We start from the raw sequence: 13166 nt of genomic DNA, 5'->3' as shown, positions 1-13166 counted from the left end.
CTTTGCGTTACGCATCCACAGGCCCTTTTCCCATCTCCCACATCGCACAGAATGGGCAAAGTGGGCAAGCTTCAGGTCAGAGCAGACTTCCCTCAAGTCAAGAGTCAACGACCTGCCTTGCTTCCTAGTTACTGAATGCTTTATTGTGGGCATCATCACTGATCTTTTTTCTGAGCTTCATTTACGTGAAAATGCGTATTTTCACAGCACCTGGGAACCCGCAAAGGGCAGTATTTTTCCCTGTTTTATAGAAAAGACCTGAGACCTGGACTGCGAATAGTGTTAAAAGAAACCTCAAGTTTCAGTATCGAGAATGACAACTGGAAGAATCCAGAACAGGATTTTTCAGGGCATTTACTAGTGTGTTATACGGCATCAGTGGTCACAAGGAGGGCATCCTACCGTGTGCCTGACTGACAGTTCAGAAAGAGCTCTTGACAGCAGCTGAAGGGTGAACAGACTTCAAACCACGCCATGTCCGATCGCACAACGGCATCAGTGGTCACAAGGAGGGCATCCTCCCGTGTGCCTGACTGACAGTTCAGAAAGAGCGCTTGACAGCAGCTGAAGGGTGAACACGCCATCTCTGATCGCACAGAACAGCATCCACTGCGCCTGAAGCCCAATCACAGCGTTGAGCTGAGGACAGGACTACTCCACAGTTTGGAAATCAGACATCAGGGTCACAGATGAGCCACTCGGGGAACATGGGATGCACACCAGAGACAGCTCTCTGCTGTGCTTTGCACGGAGGCAAGAAGAAACAAGCTTCCCAGTGCTTCACTTCAGAAGCTTCACTTAGGAAATGGAGCTACCGGCTTTAGTCCTTCCCATGGTGACCTCCAGGCCCTGAGCAGTCCTCAGCCAACCCTATTCCATCTCTATATTTTTAAGAAAAAAAAGCCCATGCGTGATATCTAAGTGAGTAGTTAAAGATCTCTTTTATCTTTGACAGGTTTGAGACTCGGCATCTCGAAGGCCTCACTGAGGATAACAATGTCATCCAGATCTGGCAGCGCAAGAGAGTATGAACCTAGTGACCAGTCGCCTGGTTGTTCAGCTTCCCCACCAGGCCCAGAGTCTAGTGAGACTGAGGCTGAAGGCTTGATATTTTATCACATGGATCTTTATGGATCAAAGGAGAGGTTTGATATCTTTCCCGAAGATCCATCTGGTCAAGGAGACAGATCTCTGGAGGATACCAGAAGGGACTCTGCATTGAGTAGTGAAAAACCTCAGCCCTCACAAGAAGCTGGATATGACTTGGAAAAGGAGGTTGCAGAGTTGGCTAAGATGTATGGACTTGATGAGGATAGAGAAAAAGAGCTTGAGCTTCTTGGAGGACGTCTGGAGATGGTGGAGAGCAGGTGGCCGCTGGCTCGCACAGAAGAAGCGGGATCACAAGGCGCCGTATTTAACACATCAAAAAGCAGCTCTCCAGTGAAAGATCAAAGCACAAAGCAACAGCGACTTCCCAGTGAGGCATCTCAAGATGAAGATCAGAGCAAAGCCAGAGCAGAGGATGAGGCCGAGAGCCAGACGTGGTCCAGAGAGGGGCGTAGCAGCGGCGGCATGTCAGACGAGGGGAGCAGTCAGGCTGTCAGCGAGGAGGAGGAAGCAGCAGATGTCTTTTGCTCCACCTGCAAGATGCCAATCCGAGCTTTTGACAAACTGTTTGGCGAGCACAAGGATCACGAGGTGGCTCAGCTTCCCAATGCCGTGGAAAGCGAAAAGGTAAGTATCATACAAGGGTACTGCAGTGCCTCAAAACCAGTGTTCAGGCATACTAAGAATCACACTGGGTGTTTTGGTAGGAGGAGATTCATAAAAACATGTGCAAGTTGGAAGAGCAGATTGCCCAGATGGAAAACTTTGCCAGCCACTTGGAGGAAATCTTCATCACCGTAGAGGTAAGGCGTTTTTTCTTTGGCTACCTTTGTGGTACCCGGGTTAGAACAGTTTTGACAGTCGCAGAGTCCAGTTGTTAATGAGGTGAGTAATTACGGTAATGGAGCACAGAATTATCTTGGGGTTTGCCTAGACTGAGCTACTCAGGAAAATTCATCCTAATGCATTTTTTAAGTGAGCTGGTGAAACCACAGGAAGCATTTGCAGAGACACTTGTATTCAGAAACAGTGACCCCCACTCAGGTTATCTTAGTTTTAAATGGCCAAGGACCTGTGGTCTAACCAGTCCATCCAGAGTGTACCCTTTGTGTTCACTCGGTTTCCTTTGCAGAAGTGTCGGGTACAGGCAAACCCTTGGACCAGCTGCCTGGAGATACAACACTTCAGGGGTTGTGCTCCCGGCTTGGCTGATGTCAGCTTGGCCCCGGGGGAAGGGGCCCAGCTGGCAGCAAGTCAAAGCGAAGCAGTAACTCAAGGCACCTACTGTCTTTTCTCTGCTGCGTGTGGCACCGAGGGACGTCGCTGCCTGAGCAGCGGGCAGCTGCTGGCAATAAAGACTTGCCTGCTCCTTAAATCTATCTTCCTAATGCCTTCTCCAGCAGCGAATGAGGATACCATCATTAGCCGCTTGGCACCCCCAGTGTGAATCCATGGATCCCACTGGGTTGCCATGGTTTCTCTTATGGAAAGTTGTGCTTGACTGTGTTGGTGGAAACGCTTGCGAGATTACGGCTAGGATATATCCCTGGGCTTTGCTTGGAGACAGTTGACTTGTATCATTGTTTTTATTATAATTTCTGATGCTCTTATTATGCCTGGAACCAAATCCAACACTCTCTTGTGCCTCAGTGGGGGTGAGTGATTAGAATAAACCCCTAAAAATGCAAATAAGTCTAGTTACAGCTCCTGTGTATTGGCATTGCCTCCCTGGCCAGGAGAATTTTAGGCAGACCCGAGTAAGATTTTTCTCTGGTTGAGCTGTGGATCAGGGCTGACACCAAAGAACAGACCCCACAAATGCCTTGCAGGAAAACTTTGGGAGGCAGGAGCAGAACTTTGAGGTGCATTACAACGATGCAGTGCAAGTGCTTGCTCAGAAGTACGAAGAACAGTTGGAAGCGCTGGGGGAGGAGAAGAGGCAGAAGCTGGAAGCTTTGTATGGACAACTGATCAGTTGTGGGGAACACCTCGACACCTGCAAGGAGCTGACAGACACAACCCAGGAGCTTTACCTGGAAAACAACAAAGCCGAGTTCATGAAGGTAAGGAGCTTTGACTGGCAAGGCCCCTTCTAAATGCTCTTTGCTGCTTGCGAGTACTTCCCCACTGGCAAGTCCCCCGTGGATTTATCTCTGGAAAGCATTTGGGGTGCTTGGTCCATGGTGCTGTCACTGCTCCAGGTGCTTGGCACGGTGACATTGAGTCGGTGGGACAACACAACGGGGCCGAGATGCAGAAGCAGACGTTTGTAACTTGGATGGTCAATGATTTATGAGTCTCACTGGTGTTCAGAGAGATCTCTCTCTACGAAGCTTATCTGAGGAAAATCTGGAAGCACCTAGTGTTCATTGCCTCATGTGGGCTCAGCTCCCTTGCTCTGTTCTGGGCTCACAGCAGGCAGGCTGATGCAACCACTTTGGAAGCTATTTCTTTTTCTTGCTCATTTTGTTGGAAGGTTCAGCTGAACAGGAGGCTCCAAACTAAATACATCAGGAGCTCCTGCAAAGTGATGGATGAGTCCCACTGCTGAGGAGGTGTCAAGAAGTTATTTTTCTTTAGCAAGTAGAAAGATCATTGGGAAAAAAACATGAGAATTTTCACTGCTGATGAGTGATTGCTCTAATCCGAGCTGTCCTGTGGCTCAGGTGGGTGGGAACATTTCTACAGTTCAGCCACAGTAACTTCTGAACTGGACAGTAAACAAATCTCCAACACCTCCAGCCTGCTCCAATGGCTGACTTTTCCCATCCCTCTGCACCTCTGGAATAACCTTATTTTCTCCTTAGCTTGTCAAGTTTTACATCACTCCTAGGAGCCATTATTCACCAAGAGGTAAATAGTTCTTGGTCATGAGCTCTCAGCTACTTGGGTTTCTCCAGGGACCTGCCTTCCAGTAACGTCGACTGCTCAGCCTCCCTCCAGTGCAGGTCATTTCACTAAGGTATTTTCCCCAGATGTCAGGTTTCGGTTGCGAAGGATCCATGGGCGCTTTGGACACTGGAGGAAGGACACAGTCTAGTTGGGTAGACACTTGTCACTTACAACTTGGCATGTTATCTTACTGTAAATTCAGCCAAGATCTGTCTGTTTGAACGGACAGTTAGGCGTGGGTTGTTCTTAGAGATGGGTGAGAGCCCATTAGCTCGCTCTAAGGGCTAATTTGGGACAATTCATGTAAGGCAGGTCAACAGCATGATGTAGAGTAATGCAGGAACTGTATCTATTCTGTCATTAACACTCTCTCTTTTTTTCTACAGGCAGCAGTAACCATGGTTGACAGGTAGTATGACAGTCTGGGGGTTTGTGTCACATTCCTTCCTGATAATTGGGCCTGATATTGGAGACCTTGCATGTTCTGGACTCTGTTCAGGCACACAGATGTTATCTAAGCTACTAGAGCTATTGAAATCCTTAGTCTAATTTTTGTCTCAAACTGCAGCAGAAAAAAGTTGTTCTAAGAAGTTGAACACTTAAAACTAGTTTTGAGCCAATTTTAAAAAAACCCAAAGGGAGAGTTAGAGCTCTGTTTTCAGCTTAGTCATAAGGAACTAATTTCAGTGACTGAGAAACAGGATTGCTGAAGATCTTGAAAGAAATGCTGTGGATACAAATCTGCCTAAAATTGAGCTCCCTAAATAGATTAGTAACAGGCTTATTTATGCATTAGTATAGAGGGGTAGAAAGTCAAGCTGTGGGAGCTCAAAACAGATACTGAAAGATCTTGGAGCAGTTGGAAGAAATCTCAGCGCACGCTAAATCAGTTGCAAAAAACATACATTGAAATTGACTGTCATCATTTACGAAAACACAGAGAAAAGTTACCCCTTGGTTTCCAGCTTACAACACCTGGAACCATGAGGCCCTGAATTAGCAACAGCTTCATAAATTCTAAATAATTGAAGTCATGGAGCTAGCAGCTTGCTTCCCACCGAGGGGTGCTGGGGGAAATCTCACTCGCCCGCGCAGCCAGCTCGCCGCGGGAGCGGGGCACACGAAGCGTGGTCCCTCAGTCCCGCCAGCATCCCGCTCTGCTTGGCGTCTGGGGGCACTGACGTGGCGTGTGGCCATGCCTCTGAGCAGAGGGCACGGGGAGGCTGAGCTTCGTACGACCGTGAAAACATTGTTTTATGGAAATAGCTGTTATTTTAGAGTTTGATGTTCTCCTCTTACCAATAGGCATCATAGAAAGGTATCTCCATCACTATAGTACTTCTAATTAGGCTCTCTCCCCCTCCCCCCCAATTACAGGCTGAAAGAATTCTTAAAGAAAGAAGTGGATTTAGAACTTTCAACACTGCCAGACTTTGAAGAGCGGGTCATAGATTTCTCTGAAGCTGAAAAACTAATGAACTCCATTAATGCTATTCCAGGTACTCGTCCTATCTGATCATTATTTCAGACCTATTTACATTTAATTAAGGATATGTATTAAACAGAAGCCCATTACTTCTTTTAAAGGAGAACTGCAAAGGCGGAATTAGCTTCTCCCTAGTTTTCCCTTTAGATTTTTTGGTTTGCCTATGTATACAGAGACACTGGAAGCTATTTTTGGATTTTCTTTTCATGTGTTTTCAGTATAAAATTACCAAAACTGCCAGGTTTGGTCTTCCCTGCTTTGGCTGGACGATTCCCTAGAAGACTCACAAAGACTCTCCTCTTCTGTCAGGCATGCTTAGTCGGTGGTAGCTTGTCTGGCCTTGTAGTTCCTTGAACAAAGTAGAGAGGGACACCAGACTGCTTTAAATAACCTGCACAGCTTCTCTCGATAACCAGATTTCAGTGGCCTGTTCCTCTGCTATTTAGCAAACATTTTTCCTGTTATCCACAAGAAACAGAGCCAAACCCAAATAAATCTCTAATAATTAATAAAATAAAAATACGAAAGTTTTTAAGTCTTCTCTGGCACACCACAAATGGTCAGAAAGAGCAATAGGCGTTTTTTGATGCCCATACATTGTGTTTTCTTGAAGCAAAATAGCATTTGCTACTTGTTTGCTGGTACTGCTGGCCCCACATTGCATGGCTTTTCCTCCAGAGGCTCCTCAGCCCCCGGGCCGGGCCGCAGCAGGGCGACGGGCGTCAGATGTTGCTCCTGCATGGCCATACTAGCTCGCTGGGGACCGGCCGCCCACCATGGCAGGGGAGGTCAAGTTTACAGAGGAGGGTTAGGCTGAGGCTTATGTATTTTCTTGGTTTGATTTTGATTTGAAGCGAGACTAGTCCATACACCAGTGACCTGATTATTATCTGCAACTGTTTACAGGGTCAGCTCCTAGCCTTTCTCCATGTGGGAGGAATATGACTGTTCAATGCCTGGGCTTTGTGTAAATGCCCTCGTTGAGAGGCAAGGTGTTTGTCTGTGAACAACACACCACACTTATACCTTCAAAACCTGACCTCTTCTCCCCTCTGCAGCTCCTTGTGCCCCTGTGATCAATCCCCAGGCTCCCAATGCAGCAACTGGCACCTCACTGAGAGTTTGCTGGGGCCTGTTCTCGGATGACACCGTGGAGTGCTACCAGCTGTGCTATAAACCAGTGAGCAACGAGAGGTGCAGCGATGAACAGGCAGGTAAGGCGCCCTGGACCCGAGGGGATGCCTTATCCCTGCGCTGGCCAAACCAGCTACTTCCAAAGTGCCTCTGGACTCGCTGTGGCAACCAGGGCAGCGTCTGTGCAACCTCTCCACCACCAAAACTGGCATATCTGCCACCACATTTCCCACTTGTGGCTTTGTCTCTCTTCCCCTGCCAGGTTTGACAGGCAGGAGCAAAGGCAGGACAGGGCAGCAGCTGGGATGGCAGGAGTGGGAAGGGGACAGTGGATGGAGTCAGGTCTCAACAGTAGCACTTCCAGGAGGGTGGGCACTGCGTTACACACACGTGCGCTGCACCCACTGCAAGACACGGTATTTTTAGAGAGCAAATCATCATATTATCGTCCCGCCCGCTGAACCCCCCCCAGTCATTTTACAGTTTATCTCAGCACTAATAATAGGCTGTAACTCCCCACCACCCACACACAGAACTCTCCTAAAATGCCCCAGCCTTGTGACAAAACTGCCTTTGCTAATAATATTCTTGCAGAACCTTTTACTGAAGACACCCAGTCGCTTCTCCAGCAAAAGTGGAAGCCAGTAGGGTGCCAAACAGCCGGTTCAGAAGGAAAAGCAGGACCCATCCAATTTTTATAAGATTAAGAAGAAGAAATTAGTAGTAAATAAGTGATGAGTGAGTAGAAGTGTCCTACTGCTGGGATGAGCTGACTAGGCAGCATCCCTGGAGTGGGAACATGCGGGGTCTTTTTAGGAAAAATTCAGTGACAGGTGGGTGACCTTTTTTTTTTCTGAGTGACGTGGCTCCTTCAGAAGCTGATGTGTTATCTGATTTCTGCCTCCTCAGAGGAAGGCATGGTGAAACAGCCTGACAGCTAATCAAAGGGAACGGAGCACAAGGAGCTCTCTTGAACTCTGCGCACAAAACAATGCACCTCAACTCCATCATCTGAGGCAGCTTTGAGGAAGAGAGGGTAGCTGTGTCGAGGCACTGTAAATGCTTTGTTGTTTTCATTTCAGAGCACACGCTAAAGGTCAAAGAAACATACTGCACCATTACTAATCTCTTGCCGAATACACAGTATGAATTTTGGGTCAGCGCTTTAAATGCCTCTGGTATCAGTCCACCAAGTGAAAGAGCAGTTTATGTAACAGGTAAAAATATTTTATTCATACGACTGTGTGACCTTCGTAGTGAAATTCACAGTGACCTCTGAATTTTGTACCAGCAATGCTTTCTGGGCACTTGGTTTCTTCTGATGGAACACTACTGACTGCATGGGAATTTCCTACTTTTATTTGGAGAGCCTATCAGGTCAATTATCTCTGGTTTAGAGTTGAAGAAACAGAAGCACAGAGACAAAATATTTGATTTAAATGCAGGCATGTAGGAGAGCTGGGAAAAAGGTGCAAGTCTCCCAGTTCTGCCAGGTGGATGCCAGCCCTCCTTTTATTGGCCTGTATTTATTTTGTGGATTCTCCTGCTGTGCTGCTCTTTGTAGCTGCAGTTCAGTCAAGCACATTTTGATTAGAGTGGCTTGTCTTCCGGAATTCTTCCCAGTAGCTGAACCGAAAGAAGATTAATTACAAACCCCGGTTCTCTTTTGTGAAACCCTGACATCAAATGAGCAAGCCAGAGTGAGGCCTTCAAGCACTCATTCCAGCTGTCTCTGAGATCTTAGAGCAGAGAAGGGAGGCACCTTTATGACAGAGATAAAACCAATGACAGAAAGAAAAGGTTGTGTAATCAGTCTCTATCTATGTTACTTCTCTGATTAATTCTCTCGGGACCTTTGTAGTCCAAATTAAGTCTTTGTATAGTACTGTTAATCACCCTGCCTGCTGTTTATTGTCCGTTGGGGATGCAGGTTTCTTTAACTATACAGTATTAGTAAACAACTTTGTTCTGTTTTTTAAGTCTTCAAAGCACGTTTGTTGCAAACATCTCCGAGCAACAGCTTAGAATTGTTCTTTCACCTATTTTTTAGCTCCTTCACCACCTACCATAAAGAGTAAAAAGATCCGGAGCTGTGAAAACGCAGCACTGGTGTGCTGGGAATCTGGAGACATTAACCCTGTTGATTCCTACATGGTTGAGTTGTCCAAGCTGACAGATGAAGGAAACGGCGACGGTATTACTGAGTGAGTCACTATTTCTGTCAAATCCGTGACCTGTAGAGATGAAACCATTTCAAGTCACATGGCACCAGGCAGCGCTAAGAAGGGACTCATGACCCTTTGGTGAATCCACCTTTATAAACATCCCTGTTAGTAAAATTACCATATAAATGTTAATCGAAAATGACTACACCGGCTATGCGAAAAGGGCAGGAGCAACCGTAGAACTCCGCATAGTCTGTCACTGAGCATCTCTCACCCCTGCTACCGACAACTGCACGAGGTAGCGTGTTGTTGATGGGTTGCAAGAGGAGCTGATCATGTAATTTCTCCTTTGTTGTTCGCAAAAACAATCTCCGAGGCCTCTACCCTATCATTTTCCATGGATTTATATTCTGTAGATCTATTGTTGGGATTCCCAACTGCGAAGTCCTGATTCACCTCCAGCCAGCACAAAGCTACCGCATCTGTGTGAGAGCCCTAAACCTGGGTGGTTCCAGTGGAAGAAGCGAGCCTGTCCTGATACACACCACAGGTACTGCACAGCTCGGGCTGACTCCAGCAGCCTATTGTAGCGTTTATTATTTCCTTTGCTGGCTGCAATGGCCTCTGGATCAGGTCCTAATCTCTTACATCTAATTACACACCTGGTAACCTTTTAGGAATGAAAGCACCCACTTTCTGTAACAATAAATGCCTTGCTTCAGCTCCGTAATTCGAAACTATTTCTGTCCCGTACATTTGATACTTGAAAGTTACTAATTTCTAACCATTTTAAAAGACTGGATCAACCCAGCACGCCCAGATGTGGCCAGCTTGCCAAGTACTGACACACCAGTGGAGAAAGTTGTGGTGTGTTTCTACTTTACTTCAGAGACTACCTTGTAATCGGGCTGCTGCTGGAAAGGTTGGTTGAGACAGTCAGTCAGCACTTCCCAGAGTCATTTTGGATATGCAGAATCTCCCCATGTATGTATTAGAACATCTCCAGCTTGGTTGGATGAGGGCTGATTCCCTTTATTCATCAGGAAAAAGGCAGTCCAGCTTCCAGCTGGAAGCTTTGCTTTTGGTAACTGACACAGCATCGTCTCTGCGCTCAGTGCTGCTCTGGGCAAGGCTGAACCTTCTCCCCCAGAGGGAAGCTGGAAGCCCTTTCCCCTCCCAACCATCCATCAGAGCTGTTCTAATGACTTCTATGACCAGTTTTCCTGTTCACCGGTGCTATAATGACGCTGCAGCTTCACTGGGGCATCCCGCTCACTCACAGGTGCGTTCACACCATACCTGCGTCCCTTCTGCACTTACCCTCCGTGAGAGATCTGCAGACTGTGCTCCCTCAGCACGCTGACCACGCGCCTGTTCATCTGCGTTTCAGCAAGAAACCCGTCTGCCGCGCATCAGCGACACCGAGGGAGAGAAACGGTCATTCTCACATCCCTGGGGAGGAAGACTGGCATTGTGTTACCCTTGGTTGTGTGCCTTTCAGCTACTTAAATCCAACTAGGTGTTTGAAATTGCCAATTCTGCTTGCACAGCACGTGTTTGTTTTCAGCAGCACACGCCTGCGATTGCCCTGTCGCTGTTTGTATTGTATTTGCATTGAAGGAACTTGCAGTTTGATTATAACAATTTCGTTTGGAGAGATTCGGCTCCTCTGAGCTTCCATTATGCAAACAGCTGATGCAGAGTGATCCGTCAGCTGCGGGCCCTCACCTCCAGCACTGGGAATGACCTTTGATTCTTCCTTACTGGGCTGGGTACACAAACACCGACTGCAAACTGCAGCTGTGACGCACGTGGCTGCTCATCGCGGCGCAGTGCGTCAGACCTGCTTTGTGAAGCTTCCGAAGGGAGAAAGGCAGAAGTGCTTTATCTGGGGCTGGCTTAGCTGACCTACCTCTCTGAGGGCTGATCTGATGAGGAGGTGATGAGGGAAGCACGAGGGATGCTGCGTGTGGCACCGTGGTAGAGGTTCCTTCTCTTCAAACTATGCCTGGCACTTATGTGGAAGAGTGGGGCCACAGAGAGGCCTTTAAGCCCCCCCTTCTCCTTTCAGTGATTAAAAATAGATCACTTCAGCTCTGAGTGCTGGCTTGAATCTGGACAGTCCATTGCAGGGAGGACCCCTCACCTCTGAATAGCTCCTTCCTGCACCATGCCTGCAGCTTTGAGCCCTGGGTGGTTTCAAAACCAGAGGAGGCCACGGAGATGCTCTGAGGGCTGGAGCCCCTCTGCCATGGGGACAGGCTGGGAGAGTTGGGCTTGTTCAGCCTGGAGAAGAGAAGGCTCCGGGGGGACCTTATTTGCAGCCTTCCAGTACCTGAAGGGGCTACAAGGAAGCTGGGGGGGACTTTTTACAAGGGCAGGGAGTGACAGGACAAGGGGTAACGGGTTTAAATTGAAAGTGGGGAGGTTTAGATTAGATATCAGGAAGAAATTCTTCACAGAGAGGGTGGAGAGCACTGGAACAGGTTGCCCAGGGAAGCTGTGGATGCCCCATCCCTGGAAGTGTCCAAGGCCAGGCTGGATGAGGCTTGTAGCAACCTGGTCTAGTGGAAGGTGTCCCTGCCCATGGCAGGGGGGTTGGAACTGGATGGGCTTTAAGGTCCCTTACAACCCAAACCATTCCGTGATCCTATGAAAACCTGGTTAAGGCCCCTTTTCTGCTTGTCACTCAGCTGTAACTAAACAGCGTTAAGCTGTAAAAGATTTGAAAAACTCCAAACGGACAACCTTGTCCTTTCAATGACCGCCACAAATTCCTTCCAGAGCACTGGGTTTTGTGGATCCAAACATTTCACCACACCCTTGCTGCAAACCCTAATGCCGTAAGGAGTTGCTGGAGTTATCCTCAGGCATTCTCCTCTCTTGCAGGCACCTACTTCTGCCTCAGCGAGGACACGGCCCATCCTTTACTGGCGATTCTAGACGACGGATTTACAATCGCATGCGATGAACTGGAAAACCCGGAGTGCGATCTGCCTGTCTATGACAACAGCTTTACAAGGTAGACGGCAGAATTTCAGGTGCAACTAATGCATGTGGTTTGTGGCCCATGACACACCCCCACCCTGAATTTAACTCCACGAGAAAGGTTTGCTGGTATTGCAGCTGTCCTCACTTACAAGCCAGGCACCAACCAAGTGAAACACCCAGGCTGCGTATGTGTGTATAAGGTACAGTGCCTTTTTCTGACTTGTTTTTTGCACAAGTGACTATGATTGTCTTCAGTTTTGGACAACTGCTAACATCTTTGTCAGTCTTTTTAAAATATGGATTACTCATCTTTTAGAAAATCAGATTTATTTTAAGGTATTTCAAGTTGGCCTCCTAATACAACGATTCAGGTTGAAATGGTAGGCTTTCCCCATAGTTCCTTGGAGAGAAAAACTCCGTATCCATTATCCTGGCCCCACAGTTTCACTGGGATTATCGTTCCTGAGCACCATTACTGAACTGTCTGTGGCCGCTGCTCTTCGCTGAGAATTGCTAGGGTGACTAATACATACTATCTACAATGTCTCCCTTTTTGAATGATGTGTGCACCGACATCTATTAAATTCCAAAACTTTCTTCTCATTTCATTCTTTACAGAGCCCCAAAAAAACCAGAAAAAATGTCACAAGAAAAAAAATTAAATCAAACCCCATACACTCTTAATACAGCACCAGTGGGATTTAAGAGAAAAGGTATAATTATCAGGTTGTCTTTTGATTAGAGCGATCCAGCACTTGCACACTTCCAAGACTCCTCTCTGCTGCCTGTTGCTCCCTCTCTCCTGCCCCTTCCTCTGCAGGCTGGCAAGGTGATAGAGTGCAGGATGTGCACCGTGTGCAGGAGGCTCTGCCCATCCTTCCTTGCTCTCGGTTTCACACTTGGAGATTTGGGGGCTGGTTTTATATAGCTCTGTCCACTGGAAACCACCAAACACACTAAAACTTCTTCCCCACTGCAAATACTAAAGAAGGGACAAAAGAAAAACCTGTTGGTGCTTTGGGCACCTGACCCTATTTGGAAGAGGTTTGTGTGGTTCAAAGCACAGTTGGTGTGTTTGGGTTTTTTTTAAATAGATGCCAGGAAGTGTCTAGTGGGGCTTTCAGCAGCTCTCGCTGATGTTGTGAGTTTAAATCTTGCTCTCTAGCTGCACTTTGGAACTTCAGCATCACTGGGAAGTCACTTCAGGTTCATAAAGAGTTTAAATCTTGCTCTCTAGCTGCTCTTTGGAACTTCAGCATCACTGGGAAGTCACTTCAGGTTCATAAGGAGGATTACAGATGCAGCCAGCCATTACCTACAAACCTGTTTACACGTTGGGCACCTTGAGCTAAATTTGAACAGGTATTTAAGTGCCAAAACAAATGCTGAGG

General features: G+C 47.4%; 1 protein-coding gene across 1 annotated transcript in view; it reads left to right on the top strand.

Moving 5' to 3' along the window:
- The first annotated feature begins 996 nt into the window (after positions 1-996).
- The window catches only part of FSD2 (fibronectin type III and SPRY domain containing 2), a 16625-nt gene continuing 4455 nt past the window's right edge, over positions 997-13166 (top strand). The window contains exons 1-10 of the mRNA XM_010154271.1: positions 997-1734; positions 1815-1910; positions 2937-3170; positions 4386-4408; positions 5377-5498; positions 6544-6699; positions 7702-7836; positions 8670-8823; positions 9201-9334; positions 11674-11806. Of these exons, the coding sequence (XP_010152573.1) occupies positions 997-1734; positions 1815-1910; positions 2937-3170; positions 4386-4408; positions 5377-5498; positions 6544-6699; positions 7702-7836; positions 8670-8823; positions 9201-9334; positions 11674-11806 (1925 nt within the window). The remainder of the gene's footprint in view (positions 1735-1814; positions 1911-2936; positions 3171-4385; positions 4409-5376; positions 5499-6543; positions 6700-7701; positions 7837-8669; positions 8824-9200; positions 9335-11673; positions 11807-13166) is intronic.

This window comes from Eurypyga helias, unplaced genomic scaffold, assembly GCF_000690775.1.
Source record: "Eurypyga helias isolate BGI_N326 unplaced genomic scaffold, ASM69077v1 scaffold346, whole genome shotgun sequence".
Taxonomy (NCBI): Eukaryota; Metazoa; Chordata; class Aves; order Eurypygiformes; family Eurypygidae; genus Eurypyga; species Eurypyga helias.
This window is presented reverse-complemented; position numbering and strand designations above follow the sequence as displayed.